This window comes from Babylonia areolata, chromosome 2, assembly GCF_041734735.1.
Source record: "Babylonia areolata isolate BAREFJ2019XMU chromosome 2, ASM4173473v1, whole genome shotgun sequence".
Classification (NCBI taxonomy): Eukaryota; Metazoa; Mollusca; class Gastropoda; order Neogastropoda; family Buccinidae; genus Babylonia; species Babylonia areolata.
This window is the reverse complement of record NC_134877.1, coordinates 42,703,788-42,718,787: the sequence shown is the minus strand read 5'-3', so window position 1 is coordinate 42,718,787 and position 15,000 is coordinate 42,703,788. Positions and strand designations below refer to the sequence as shown.

The window sequence follows — 15,000 nt, the reverse complement described above, 5'->3', positions numbered from 1 at the left end:
GTTGTGTCGGCATGGTGTGTGTGGCAGAGTGAAGGTTTCTGTTCCCCCCTGTCTGCTCTGTTCCATGTTCCTGCTCAGTCTGTTCCTGACACGAGAGAGACTCGGGCTGTGTGTTGGCTGGTTCGGTTTGTGTTGCTTGTGGCCTGCTGGCCACGCTACACCCGCGTTTAGTTGCCGAACTGATGATGAAGAGTGATTTGGCGAGAGGTGGTTTCGAGTTCTAAAGAACACGTGGGGGAGTGTTGAGCGATGATGTACGCTGTTGCTGTGGCTTTGTTGATTTCGGAACGAATTGTATTTTTCGGGCGGTTGTTTGTGCCAGCTAAGACTGTTGTGAGCTCATACATGATTTTATAGAACTGCAACCTTTGTGTGGTTCACGAGTGTGTATGTGTGAACCGGCCAGGCTTGGGGACTGAGAAGCTGGCAAATTAAAGTTTCGTCGAAGTGACGTTTTCTGCTGTGTGCCCTGAAGGCGGATGTGATTGTGAGTGGGTGTACTTCTTTGTTTCGAAAGGACTCATTTTGAAGGGTTGGGCTTTTCAGTCGGTGTTGTGCTTTTTAAGTTGTGTGTGTCGTTTTTGTTGTTGTAGACCACGAGGTATGTTGCCCATATTTTGTTATCTTTTTCCTCCCCACCCCTTCTCCCCCTCTTTGTCTACCAGTCAGTCAGTCGGCCCCCCGCCCCCCCCCTCTCTCTCTCTCTCTCTCTCCCTCAGTCTGTCTGTGTCTGCTATCCATGAGATTTGATCTGTTCTTAATTAACAAGCTGTGACACACAGCACTAGTGTCCGCTGTTGTGCAAAACCGTACGGTCTGGGGTGTGTGCAGTAAACCTCATTAACGATTCAGTTCTGAAGCGGCTGACGCGAACGGTCGAGAGTTATATTTGTCATTCGAGTAACATGATAGAAGTTATGATAGAGACTACTGAGAGAGTCACTTGTCAATCGAATAATGTGACAATTCAGTTGATAGATGAAAAACCAACTAGCCAAACAAAAAGCCTCAAACAAACAAACAGTGATTGTCAATCGAGAACTGAGGTCGTGCAAATGATAGTTGAGATATATGACAATCGGGCTCTGAGAGTGCAGAAGAAATTTGAGAGTTATAAATCAGTATTTTACTGTCGAGTTCTGATTGTGCAGATGTTTATTGACAGCTACATTGCATTCGAGTACTATGATAGAGCAGATGATAGTTGAGAGTTAAGTTACAGTCGAGTACAGATGTTGCATACGATCGTCGATAATTATTTGAAATTTATTTGCCATTCGAGTACTGATAGTGCAGAGTCGAGAGTCATAATATCATGACAATTAAGTACTGTGATAGTGCCGGTGATTTTGAGAGTAATAAATGTCATATGATGATTATCGAGTGCAGTAGTTGAGTTTTATATATTTCTTTGTATACAGATTGCTCGCGAAATGCGGCCGTTGTCATGACGCTGAATATGCATGGTCCTTGTTTAGTATTGTTACAAATGCATCCGCATTTATTTTGTCCAGAGGCTTTTAAGATACGCAGATCTATCAGTATGAATGGAGAAGATACAACACTGACTCGCGTTTCGACTCTGGTGGAGTTTTCATCAGGCTGGACAAAAGTACAAAACTAGCGTGATTTGCTGATCACCTCGACCGCTTCTGTGAGGTTTATTCAAGGAAAATAGGTGAAGGTTAGGTTGGTAGTTAAGATTTGAAAAGGAAGAGTGTACTCTCCTGCTCTTCCTCCCCCCCACCCCCTCCCCACCCCCCCCCAAAAAACAACAACAAAACAACCCCCCAAAAAAAAACAACAACAAAAACCCCAAAACAAATAAAACAAAAACAAAAAAAGCACAAAACAAAAACAAATAAAAAACGCAAAACAAACAAACAAACAAACAAAAACCCTTTCTGCCCTCCATCTCTGTGCCATCAGTACTGAACTTTCTTTCACTGTCACCCCATCCCGGTTCAGTGCAGTTGATTCAGGTACTCAGTCTTGCAGTTTTCAGTGCACATCAGCAATGCGCAAAACTACTGCAGTTTCAGCATTGTTCTGCTGCTGTATCGGGACTTGCGTTCTGTTCTCTTAACTTTCTTTTTCTCTGTGTCACTCTAGATAGGACGGAGATAGATAGATAGATAGACAGATAGATAGGTAGAACAAAAATGTTTTAATGAATTTTGGCCATGGACCACAATTCAAAACCAGGGGACTGGGAGTGGGCATGGAAAGGGGTATTATAACACTTGAATAGATGACACAATATCATGATGTTCACGGACTCAGTTAGGTCTGAGTATATGATTTCTCCTTTTGATCGCATGGAAAATAAATTTTGATTCATGGCAATTTCTCTGCTTGTTGTTTGATCGGAAAAGTGAACTAAGAGACATGTTTAAACGGTCTTGAAGAAATTTTGTCCGTAAATCAATATATACAGAACAAACAAACAAATGGTATTCATCTTCTAGTTCACCTTGGCAAAAAGGACAGTGCTTTAAAACATCATTTTCAGCGTACCCATTAACATTATTATTTAAAGGAAGCACAATAAATCTGGCCTGAGACAACGCCACTCTGAAACAATGGAGAGAGAGAGAGAGAGAGAGCAGCCATAGGGCTTCATTTCATTAGGGACGGTCGCCGACCTTCATTAATCCCCATCCTCATTATTATTGAATGAATATGTACGGTCACTATGTTGACGGAGGAAGGAAGAGACCCTTGGACATGGAGAATACTCGTGAACATTGTGTGGGTTAGGACTGTGTGCCGCTGTTTATTTATTTGTTTTATTTACTTATTTTCAGAATCGTCAGCTAGAAAGCCGTGCTCGTCACAATAGAAAGGGGGAAAAAAAAGGAAAGAGAAAAAATATGTGGAAGTATGCCGACCTCGGAACGTGCTGGCTCCGGATTCCATCACGCTTCCCAAAGGACGTTTACTTGCAGTCGTGAAATAGCTTCCGAGTCAGCGGGTAGGGTGCTTGAGATTGGAAAGGAAGGCAGAGCTAAAGAGAACAGAAAGCGTCACCTGTTGTGCGACTTTTAACTTTCTTTTCTTCACTGCCTGTTTTCACCCCGCAACCTTCTCAAACTCTTCCTATTCTCGTTGCTGGATGGGGGGAACAACAGCTATCTGAGAACAAGAGGAGAGAAAATAAAAGAGGCAGTTCATGAAACAAACAAACAAAAAAACAGTAATGAAAACCCAACCGAAAGCAGTTAAATCGACGACCACAAACGTTCAACGATTGTTTCTTGTGGAGAACTGTGATTATTACTGACGGTCTGTGACCTATAACTTTGTGAAGGTCTGTTTTCGTAACTGTCCAGCGCTTCTGTGCTTGTTGCTTTTTAAAAGGCCTTACTTGTGCTGAAAGGCAAGGGCTTAGTGGCTGCTGCTTGTTGACTTTGTGCGGAACAGTTATTAACACCCCCGCACCCCCCCCCCCCGCACCCCCCCACACACACCCAAAACACTTACTGGTAGAGACCAGGAACCAAGCAAGTGATGGATAAATGTTTGCCCGTGGGCGCCCTCTTAGACCCCACTGGCCGGAGCCGGGCCAGATCGGAGTGTAGCAGCCGAGGCAGCAGCAGCAGTCTCAGCAGCAGCGGCAGCAGCAGCAGCAGCAGTAGCTCTCTAGGGTTCTCGGTGGGCCGGGGGCTGTTGGGCAAAGGGGGCAGCAGCAGGAAGATGTCGTTGTCGTCGTCGTCGTCTTCGTCATTTGGCAGTGAGCGGGCGGCCGACACGGCTCACCAGGGCGCCACCTCCTCCTCCTCTTCCCCTTCCTCCCCTCCTCCCCCGTCCTCCTCCCCCGAGCCGCTCATCTTGCAGGACATGAGTCTCTTCTACTACCGGCAGCTGGCTGCCAGTCTCAAGGTGGGTCTTCGGGGAGGGGAGCGGGGTGAGAGGTTTGGGGGTTGTTGGTGGTGGAGGATGTGTTTTGGTTGTTGGGCTGTCGTGGGTCTTTGGAAGAGAAGGGTGGGGGTATGGGGGAGGGGGGGTGGTGGTTGTAGGGTTTTCGTGGGTCTTTGGGAAGGAAGGGGGTTAGTGGTTGGTGTGTTGGTTGTGGGGCTGTAGTGTGTCTTTGGAAGGGAAGAGGGAGGGGGATTGTGGTGGTGGGTGTGTTGGTTGTGGGGTTGTCATGGGTCTTTGGGAGGGAAGGTTGTTTGTGGTGGGTGTGTTGGCTGTGGGGTTGTCATGTGTCTTTGGGAGGGAAGATAACCGGTTAGTGGTGGTGGGGCTTTGGTGGAGGATGTATGATATGTTTATTCTGTTTAGTTTTAACTTGTTTGTTCTAATTATTGGTATTAGTATTGTTGTTCTTGTCTATTGTTCTTTTCGTTACTGCTATCATGGTCACATTCTTCTCCTCCTCCTCCTCCTCATCATCATAGAACAAATTTTGTTGTTTTTGTTGTTCTTGCGGTTTCTTTGCTTGTATTTGGTTATCATATTGTCTAGACTTTTGTTGCCATTATTGTGTATCTAGCTGAACGCGTATTTTTTATATATATTTTTTTTAATCAAATGAGGCATACAACACACTGTACGTGTTTGTGCACGCAAGCTCGAACACACACACACACACACACACACACACTCTCTCTCTCTCTCTGTGTCTCTCTCACATATACATACATATACACAGTGGAGGGGAGGAGGTAGAAAGACGCTTAACTTGAGGTATGCAAATAAGGGGAAGTTTAATTAGTGTCACAAGTGGTGTATGTATGCCTGCATACGCCACTCTGTGTGTATGTGTGTGTGTATGTGTGTGTGTGTGCGCGCGCGTGTGTGTGTATGTGTGTGAGTGTGTCTGTGTGAAAAACATACACCATCTGGTAAGACGCTGGTTGGAAGTCGTAAACAGGGAACAAGGCGTGTGAGAGTCGATCGGCCCTGGTTGTTTACGAGCTCTGTTCGTTTGGGCGCTGAGGCTGATTGTGCGTGAAGCTTCGCGAAATGAACGCACATGCGTGGGCGCGCGCGCACGCACGTACACACACACACACACACACACAAGTAGGGAAAAAAGTAGAGGGGATGTGAAGAGTAAATATGGGTAGGCGGAGGAATCAAGGAGAGAGAGAGAGGAGGAGGAGGAGGGGGGGGGGGGGTGGGGGGGGTTACGCGAAAATAGGTGTAACTATGGTGTAGGTTATGTGAAGTATGTATAATAATATAAAGGGACTCTTTCTTACTTGCTTTCAAACCATACCCCTCCCCGTCCTACACATAACACATGCCCCCTCCCTCCGCAATCCCCACCCCCGAACACTCTGTCTCTCTCATTGTCACCTCATCCCCTCTCTTCCCTGTCCTCTCCCCCCCTCTCCCACACACACACACTCCCCACGTCCGACCCCCAACCCCACTTTGCTTTTACTCTTTTCACCCTCATTAGCGGATGATCAGGACTCCAGGACTGGTCGCCAGATGGTGGTGTGTGTTGTGTGGCTGTTGGGTTGTGACGATGATTAGTCACCCGTTGTTGGTTTTTTAGTTGTTTTTTTTCCCTTTTTGTTTCTTCTCTCATCTCCTCCATTGAATTTTACTGGAGAAAGAATGAACGGGATCCAAATGATCTACTCGTGATTGTGTTTGTGTGTGTGTGTGTGTGTGTGTGTGTGTGTGTGTGTGTGTGTGTGTGTGAGAGAGAGAGAGAGAGAGAGAGAGAGACCGAAAAAGAATGAGGAGAAGAAGACGAAAAAAGAAAAAGAAGAAGAAATAGTAGTAGTAGTAGTTAACACACAGACTCAGACACTCTCTCTCTCTCTCTCTCTCTCTCTCTCTCTCTCTCTCTCTCTCTCTCTCTCTCTCTCTCTCTCTCTCTCTCTCTCTTATGAAAAGGCAACTAAACAGACATCGGTATTCAGTTACATACATGATTTATGAATTTGTAAAACATATTTTACCACAAACATTTTTTGGGGGAAAGATCCATCGACGAGCAACCGAGAAAAATACGTTCGTAAGCTCTGCGATGGCTTGACCATGTCTTATTGGAGCTTCACGGCGACAGTGGGAGGTGTCATTGATTGATTCAGCACCTCCCTCTCTAGCCCTCTTCCCACTCTTCCGCACAACCTCGCCCATCCCCACTCCACACACACACACACACACACACACACACACACACACACACACAAAGACGCACGCAACCCTTCCCGCCCCCACACACATCAGTGTGAGTGTGATCCGAGTTTTTCATTTGTCATATCATTCACAGATGACGCTTGGAGGTGCAGACAATGGTCCCCCGCCCAGCCCCCCGCCCCCGCCCCCATTTGGGTCACTGCCAAGTCCAAGTTGTGCTGATGTTACTGTGATTATTTATATACCAGCGTGGGATATCAGCAAGAGCCCAAGTTGTACCATCCTCTTCTGTATATATTACATAGCTCCTGTCTTCTGCGTCAGACTTTAGACTGGTGGTCTGAGTACTTGTCTTTCGGCTGAGATTGACGAAAGCGAGGCCTTGCGTGCGCCGACGTGTGATTAGAAGCGCGCGGAGAGAAACTGTTCCCCCGCCACGTCCGTTTGTCTTTATGTTTTAGTTTTGGTGGTGTTGTGTTTTTTACTTGTTTTTGTTCTATATTTTGTTTTCCTTTATTACTTTTTATTGTTGTTGTGAATAAGTCTTACAGTTTTGTTAAAGAAAATAATACTGTCAATGTATACGTAAAATAATACTCAAAAGCAGAGGAAAGAAAAGGGTCGCGGGAGGTGTTCAAGCACAAAATGGGGATGCTGCTTTCGAGACGCGTCCTTTGAGACAGCGGCCCGAAGTCAAATGGAGGAGAAGTTTACATGGTGTTAATACACTGAAATGCAGTAAGATACAGTACGATACAATTCAATACCTTACTATGGAATACAGCGTAATGCAACGCAGCATAGCGCAAACACAGTTCAGATCAGTGCACAGTGGTTCCGTGCAACACAACCCCATGGAACACAGCACAACACAAGACAACACAACACAATACAATACAACCCATAGCAACCCCACGCAACACAACCTAACGCGACCCAACCCAACCCAACCAACCAAGCCCAAACCCAGTTCAGTTCAGTTACTCAAGGAGGCGTCACTGCGTGCGGATAATTCCATATACGCTACACCACATCTGATAAGCAGGTTCCTGACCAGCAGCGTAACCCAGCGCAGCACAACTCAGTCCAGGGCAAACTCAACATTGTGTCGCACCACAAACGAACGAGAGCACAATGCGGTACAGATGAACGAGAACACCGATAAGATGCAATGCATAATCACGCTATATTATTAGAATCATTTTATTCGATTACATCGTAAGAAAGGTTGACTGATACTGACGGGCACAGCTGAATTTATTTTGGTTTTGAGCTTGTTGGCTTGGGAAAAAACCGTGTCGGGTTGAGCTGCTGCTAGCAGTATATTGTTTGTGTTTCTGTTGGCTGTAACGAGCGAAGGTGTGCTTCAGGAAATCTGTACACGTGTGCGCACACATATGCATGGATGTGAGCACATGCGCACACTGGCAGATGAATAAATAAATAAAAGGTGGGCTATGAAACAGGTGCACAGGCATGGGTAAACACACAGACATACATGGAGACACGCGAAAAAACACACACAAAACCCCCCCACTGAAGTTGCCCGAGAGATTGGGTAAATGGGGGATGGGGACGGCAAGAGGAAATTTCACATAATACAACTGTATTTACAGTAAGGCATGCTCTCTCTCTCTCTCTCTCTCTCTCTCTCCTTTGTATAAATTTGTCTTTGACTGTCGACTTCTCCCTCTGTCTCGGTCGCTCTCGGTCTCTCTCTCTCTCTCTCTCTCGGTCTCTCTCTCACTCTCCGTTTTCTAATACCATTCCCTCCACTCCCCTTCCGCCCCGCATTTTCTCCTCTCCCACTCTTGTGTTTGTTTTCGATTCTGTCGACCAGCACCACCACCCATTCTCCACCCTCTCTCCCTTTCACTCCCACTCCCCCCTCCCCCCTCCCCCCCACCACCCTCCCAATCCCCATAGCAGGAGTATCTTGTTTTTGTCCTTGCCAAATGGTTAAAGTCAGTCCATCCTCCCCCCCCCCCTTTTTCCCCCCCTGTCTCAGACGACTGATGGGGATGGATCTATAGCCATCCCACTATGGATCCCAAGGACAGACATGTTTAAATAATGCGAAGTAAACGTAATAGCCTGCCTCGGTCCGTCGTTCTGTTTACCTGGGGCGCTCGCCTGTCTTTTTTTTTTTAAGTTATTTTTGTTTAACATCTGCCACTAGTTATTACGAGGCAGGGAGAAGTATGGGTAGTGGTGGTTGTAAGAGAGAAGAGAGAGAGAGAGAGAGAGAGAGAGAGAGAGAGAGAGTTTTGAAAGTAGAAGGGTGGATGAATTGGTTAGAGCTATGACCGGAGCGAGTGGTGGGATGAGAGGGACGGGGGTGGTGGTGAAGAAATCACAAGGCGGGGATGGATAAAGAAGGCCATTAGATAGAGCTGATCATGAAGAGATGTTCGCTTTGCCTCCAGTTTGCTCTCCAACCAAAAGATCGAGCTGGGGGAGAAGAAGAAATGATGCTTTGTACGGGTCTGGGCTTTGCGATAGAACACAATGGCCGGTTTGTTTTTCACCTTGAACAAGGGGAGTGGGGGATGGGATAAAACAGGGGTGTTTGTATGTGAAATGCAGGCTTACTCGTTGATGTGTGCGTGCGTGCGTGCGTGCGCGCGCGCGTGTGTGTGTGTGTTTGTATGTGTGTGTATGTGTGTGTGTGTGTGTGTGCGCGCGCGCGTCCTAGCGTACGTGCGTGTGTGTGTGTGTGAGCGCACGCGCGCATCCGTGCGTACGTATTAGTGTTTGTGTATACATACGAACACGTGCGTGTAAGGGAAGGGATCCTTGTTCTCTTGGGTAAACAAAACTGCGAAGAAAGTATGGTGCACATCATACATCACATCACAAACTGCTTTGCAGATTTACGGGGCCATATTGGGGTTGAAGGTCAGATAAGTAGGCCAAAAAATTCCCAACTCCTGTACTTGTCTGTCTCTTGTCTTACACACACTCGCACACGAGTGTACACACACACACACACACACACACACACACACACACACACAGGGTGATCAAATAGAAGAATACATGAATTCCAATTTCTTTGGTGCCCCGGGCTCCTTGCTTCGCCCCTGTCCTTGCGAACTCTAAGAGTTATGCTTTTGATCAGGTCCTGCTTGAGGCCTCCCTCCCGCCCGACCAGACGTGGTGCCGCAACCCCGAGGCACAATGCAGGAAGCACTTGTAAACAAACTATGGTGTTTCTGTGTGGTGAGGGGAGGGTGGGTGGGATTTAAAACCAAGTTCCCATTGACCCTTTCACCGCCAGTCAATTTAGAGTGCAAAATTCCCTTGTGCTACTGTTATAGTGTGCCAGCAGTGTCACCCCCCCACCACCCACCCACACTCTGTCCCTGGCCCTTCCCTCCCCATCCCTTCGCCCCTCGCCACCACCACCACCCCCCTTACCCCTCTCCCCACCCCCCCCACACCTTCTTATCTCCCTTCCCGCTCCGTCCAAAGTCCAGTCTTTGAGGTAACACACAGTTTAATTGAATGATGGGTAACATGTGTTGAACACAGGGTTGTATTGGTCAGTGATATGTTTTGTGCACAGTATGGTATGTCACTGTTGGTGGCAGGTAAGCTTAATGAAGCTTGTTTTTACCACACATAGATCTGTGTGTGAGAGGAGTGCATACTGGTGGACATGTGATGAAAGGTTCTGAGAGGGTATAAGCCTTTTATGTCAGTTATGTCCAGATATTTGAGATTTTATCTGACCTGGGTTTTGGTTGTGTGTTTGTGTTCCAGGTGTGCTGCTTGTAGATGGTGCTTGTAGGTGCTGCTTGTAGGAAGTACTTGAAGTAAACAGTGTGTGCTGCCTTAGTGTGTGTTGCTTTTGTTAAGTAGGGTGAACTGCTTAGTGTGTGTGCTGTATTGTAAAGTAAACACTCTATAAAAACCACTCCATGTGGCCCTGCTATTGATGTGAGGAGAGAGTGAGTGAGTGCATCATTAGTCGATCCTATATCCCCCCTGCATAACTCCTCTCTCTCATGGAATCGAACCACAACACTTCAGAACACAGTAGTTTTTACACTACAAACGCAGAAAATATGGTATCTGATAATAGTTGGGGATTCCCCCTGTGATGTGTAGATATATATAATTATCACCGATATGAAAAAATCATGGCTATAAAGTGGAGACAAAAAAGAAAAGGAAATAAAGATAAAGCGCGACCATGGGACCAAATGAAATTCATGTCATGCTGAAATTGTTATGGAGCTGAATGTCAGAGGTAAACGTTTACGACGGGAACGGACTGACACAGAAGGAACTCATCATGAATGGTTATTGCTGGCACTGTTTTGGAGTTTGTGAGATTGGGTGTGCTGTGGTGTTTTGTCTGTGTGTGTTTCTCCCTGTGCGTTTGCTTGATTAATTGTTCGTGAAGGTGTGTATTTGTGCGTGTGCATGTGACCGAATCATATGCATCCTTATGGAAAATCGATTGTTCATCCATTAGCATACATGATATGATTATATTACTGAGCACAATCATAGCAGAACTGCCGTGTGCCTCTCTGTCCCCCCCCCACCCCCCCCAAGCCCCCTTTCTCCTCGCTCCGCTCCCCCTTCCCCCGCCCCCCCATTCCTCCCCTCCGAAACAGAAAAGAGGTCGCCCAACAATGCACGTAGATGCAAAATCTGCAGAGGTTTTTAGGTCAGGCATTATGTATAAAACACTACTACTCGACAGGGTATATACTACAGACTTCTCTTTTCTAATGCGCACAGGAAACGAGAGACCTGAAGTTGAACCTAGGACCTTCCATTCCCCCGCCCACCTTCCTCCTCCACTCACCCTATCAACAACCCCCATACAGTGGGCGAAAAAAAAACACGCTTTGTTGGTTGGGAGGGGTGGGGGGGGGGGGGGGGGGGCGGGGGGAAGAAAGAAGGGGGGGGGGGGAGGGGAGTTTTCACGTTCTGTGGTTGAACCTAGCGTGAACCAGCAGCAGAATCCCATGCGGTCTCTGATTGGGTGTGTGGGGTATAAGGGTGGGGTTGGAGGGGGATGGTGGGTGTGGGGGGGCACAAAGTGTAGAGCCCGACCACTACCACCATGACGACGAAAGCCAGGCTTGGAAATAATAGTGTTTGTAATTCAGTGCAGGTGTGACACCACTGCAAGTGTTAATGGCAAGGAGGTCAGGTTCAGTGGGCAAAGGGTCAGGTACGTAAAGGGTGAGAGTTTTGAAAGTAAAATGGCCCGTGTGTGTGTGTGTGTGTGTGTGTGTGTGTGTGTGTGTGTGTGTAGTATGATGTTGACAAACAAATGACAGCGGCAGCAGGTAACTGCGATGATCATGATTGTGATAATTATGATATGACTTGAAGAACGAAACAAAATCGTTGTATATCGTTTGATAGAGAGAACGTTTATTCATTTATTTTAAGAAGTTCACACAGATTTCGTCTCACCATAGGCGGAGAACAACGAAGTGGATGACAGTTCTGTTAGCTACTTGACACAATATAAGACCGGATGATAACGTAACTATGCCTGGAGCAAGGAAGCAAGCAAACTAACTGCAGTGTTCCTGATATGTTCAGCCCTGTCTGAAACATAATTACTTTGGAAGATCCGAAAGGTGAGAGTTAAATTCAACATCAGGTTGTCTAACAAACATACAGACTAGAGTTTTTTGTTGTTGTTGGTTTCTTTAGTTGTTGTTGAGAGAGAGAGAGAGAGAGAGAATGGGTCAAAGTACCAAAACCTGAAGGACACTGGAAGGTGAAGTGGAAATACTATTAGAAATGCTCACGCACGTATTATATGGCCCATTTATATCATTTGAATACGAAATAAGCCATGAAAAGCCACGAATGAAAACAAAGAAGAAAAAAAAAAAGAAAAAAGAAAAAAAGAAGAGTACTGAAGTCTGCACAAGGGAATGAAGTGGTCTCCGACGAGCGCAATAACCGAGTAGTTAAAGCGTTGGACTTTCTATCTGAGGGACGCGGGTTCGAATCTCGGTAACGGCGCCCGGTGGGCAAAGAGCGGAGATTTTCCCGACCTTCCAGGTCAACATATGTGCAGACTTAGTGCTTTATTCCCTTTCGTGTGTATACGCAAGCAGAAGATCAAATACGCAAGTTATAGATCCTGTAATTCATGTCAGCGTTCGGCGGGTTATGGAAACAATAACATACCCAGCATGCACACCCCCGAAAACGGAGAATGGTTGCCTGCATGGCAGGGTAAAAAAAGGTCTTACACGTAAAAGCCCACTCGTGTACATGTATACGAGTGAACGTGGGAGTTGCAGCTCACGAACGAAGAAGAAGAATCTTGAATGAAGTGGTCTGTAGTGTCAAAAAAGTGCTGACCGGTCTGAAGGAGACATTTTTCCGTCACCAAATCCACCTGCGGACATGGATCAATGACAGTCATGAGCAGAGCAGTTTCAGCTCGTGGCGGACTGTCTACACTCAGATAAGGTAATATGGATTAAATAGGTGCTTCGTTTCATACGTTCGAGATGTCGCGAGAAAGATAGAGCTTTTGCGAGAATGACAAGCAATACTTGCGTGGCGATGTTGGCAACACGGGAATGAAAGATTTTTTTTTTTTTTTCACACAGTTCGAATCCACGGGGGACTTTGTTGATTGTTACCTTCGCTTGGCATACAGCCAGCCAGGGACTGGCGATGTATAATTAAAAAAACAGAGAGGACACCCGTAAGAGAGACAGAAAGAAAGAAAGAAAGAAAGACGGACAGACAGAGAGAAAGAAGGAAAGAAAGAAAGGTATAGATTATTTGTGGGGAAGCAGATGTATATAAAATATATGCAGACATTCACTTGCACACCCATAAACACTGAAAAGCGAAGAACGCCCACCCGTCCGCTTCACGCACGTACATTTACACTCACGCACAAACAACAATGCTCTCTCTCTCTCTCTCTCTCTCTCTCTCTCTCCCGTCCCACGTCGACTCTATCTCTTAGTACATATAAAATAAATTGAAATGAAAAATAAATGTTCGAGGACGTGTGTGCGCATTTAAAGTCCGTCAGTATGTACGTGCACAAATGCATGGTCGACCCATCGGTGTGCGTGCGTGCGTGTGTGTGTGTGCACGCGTGCGCCGTACGCTTGCGTGTACACGCGAGTGTGTGCTTGCAACGGGTTCGTAATCATCAGTCTGCCCCGTCTTGTTATTTCTGTGTGTGACAAAGTCGGGGAGAAGGGAGAGGGGCAGGTAAAGGGGGGCTGTGGGGATGGGGTGAGAAGCAGGAGGCGGCATAGGATGCTGCCGCCACGCTGGCAATGTGTACACAGTGTGTGTGTGTGTGTGTGTGTGTGTGTGTGTGTGTGTGTGATCTGTTAGTCATCCCCCTCTTCTGTCTGTCTGCCTGCCTGTCCGTATGTCTGAGGGGCCCTGAACGCGCAGCATATTACGTTTTATCTGGGTTTCTGTGTGTAGTGTCGGTATTGTTGTTTGTCCCAGTGTGGTCTGTTTTCCTCTGCAACTTCTTAAGCTATGGGCCACTCATTGATTTTTTTTTAAGCATTAATGTGAGATTGACATTCATACACACATGTATTTGTTCCCGAGCGGGAGGACCAGAACCTGGTTGCAAAACTTAGTTACGCGTGCAAACGAAGTTCACTGGACAAAAGCAGATAAAGAGCTGTTTCAAAATCGCCGCACTCAGGCACACGCGCGTGCACACGAAAACACACACACACACAGACACACACACACACACACACACACACACACACGGAGCTCACCAGAACTAGCTCTTGGTGGGGGACAAAACCCTGCATGCAGATTCACTGAATGCAGCAGAAACTTGCACTCCTTGCATTTGGCTTTGCTCTTTCTGCTGCTTCTGTTTCGCCTCCACTACCTTTTCTTCTTTTTCTTCCTCTTCCTTTTCTTTATACTCCTGTCTGTCTGTTTGTCTTCTTGTACATTTAGGTTTGCTTTGTATACTTGGATTAATGCGCGCGCGCGCGCGTGTGTGTGTGGATAAGATGTTTGATGCTGGGATAGTGTGTGTGTGTGTGTGTGTGTGTGTGTACTTATAAGTGAAAACAAGGCATAATATATGAAAGGGCGTCTGTATCTATTGATGTGTGCGTGCATTTGTATCTGTAGTTGCATGTGTTTGCGTGTGGTCATGCGTATGCGGGCGCTTCTGACTATGTGTGTTTTTTTGTGAGAGTGTATGCTCGCGCGCACATTCAGGAGTATGTGCGAATTTATGTGTGCGCGAGTGCACGCGTATACGCGCGCGCGCGCGTGTGTGTGTGGTTTCGCTTGCTTCTTGGTAGGGTGGTTGAGAAAACGTGTATTACTTTTATAATTAGTATTATTTTCATTGGTCTGATGTGAGAGGTAGCAGTATGAAGGCACAGGCCAACAGACAAACAGACAGGGAGGGAACCGAGGGCAGCAGCCTCTTGCTTGTCTGAGTAGGAAGCGGAGGGAGGGTGGGAGGGAGAATGTTTTATGGTGATTGACTACTTGGAACCTGTTCAACACACATGGCAAGTGGCTGTGTGTGTGTGTGTGTGTGTGTGTGTGTGTGTGTGTACACCACGTGCGTAGCGGGTGGTGGTTTGTACTTCATGCAACAACAACAGCGCTTTCTCTGTCTGTTGTCTTGTGTCTGCCTGTCTGTCTGTCTGTCCGTACTCTTCAACATGACTGAGCACTGCTGCTCTTGTTCAGCCTTTTCCTCCTCCTCCACCACCGCCTCCTCCTCCTCCTCCACCTCCACCGCATCCTCCTCCAGATTCATTCATTGCTTGAACTCGGAAGAGTTCACTGGGCCGGCTTTTGTTTATATAATAATGGACGGCCGCCCTCCTCCTTCGGATGCCTGCCCTCCGCTCTCTTCTCCCACCTGGACCTGTCTCT

The 15,000-nt window shown here is 46.8% G+C and overlaps 1 protein-coding gene across 4 annotated transcripts in view; it reads left to right on the top strand.

The window, feature by feature from the left end:
• LOC143301523 (rhotekin-2-like) overlaps positions 1–15,000 on the top strand; it is an 82,030-nt gene that overhangs the window by 38,593 nt on the left and 28,437 nt on the right. For 2 of the 4 annotated variants that reach the window (XM_076615900.1, XM_076615883.1), the window contains exons 1-2: positions 1–601; positions 2,808–3,882. The exon at positions 1–601 is cut by the window's left edge. The exons of 1 other annotated variant lie outside the window; for it this stretch is intronic. In XM_076615900.1, coding sequence (XP_076472015.1) covers positions 3,511–3,882 — 372 coding nt within the window. In that variant the 5' untranslated portion in view covers positions 1–601; positions 2,808–3,510. The remainder of the gene's footprint in view (positions 602–2,807; positions 3,883–15,000) is intronic. One more of the 4 variants, XM_076615891.1, reaches the window with a different exon arrangement.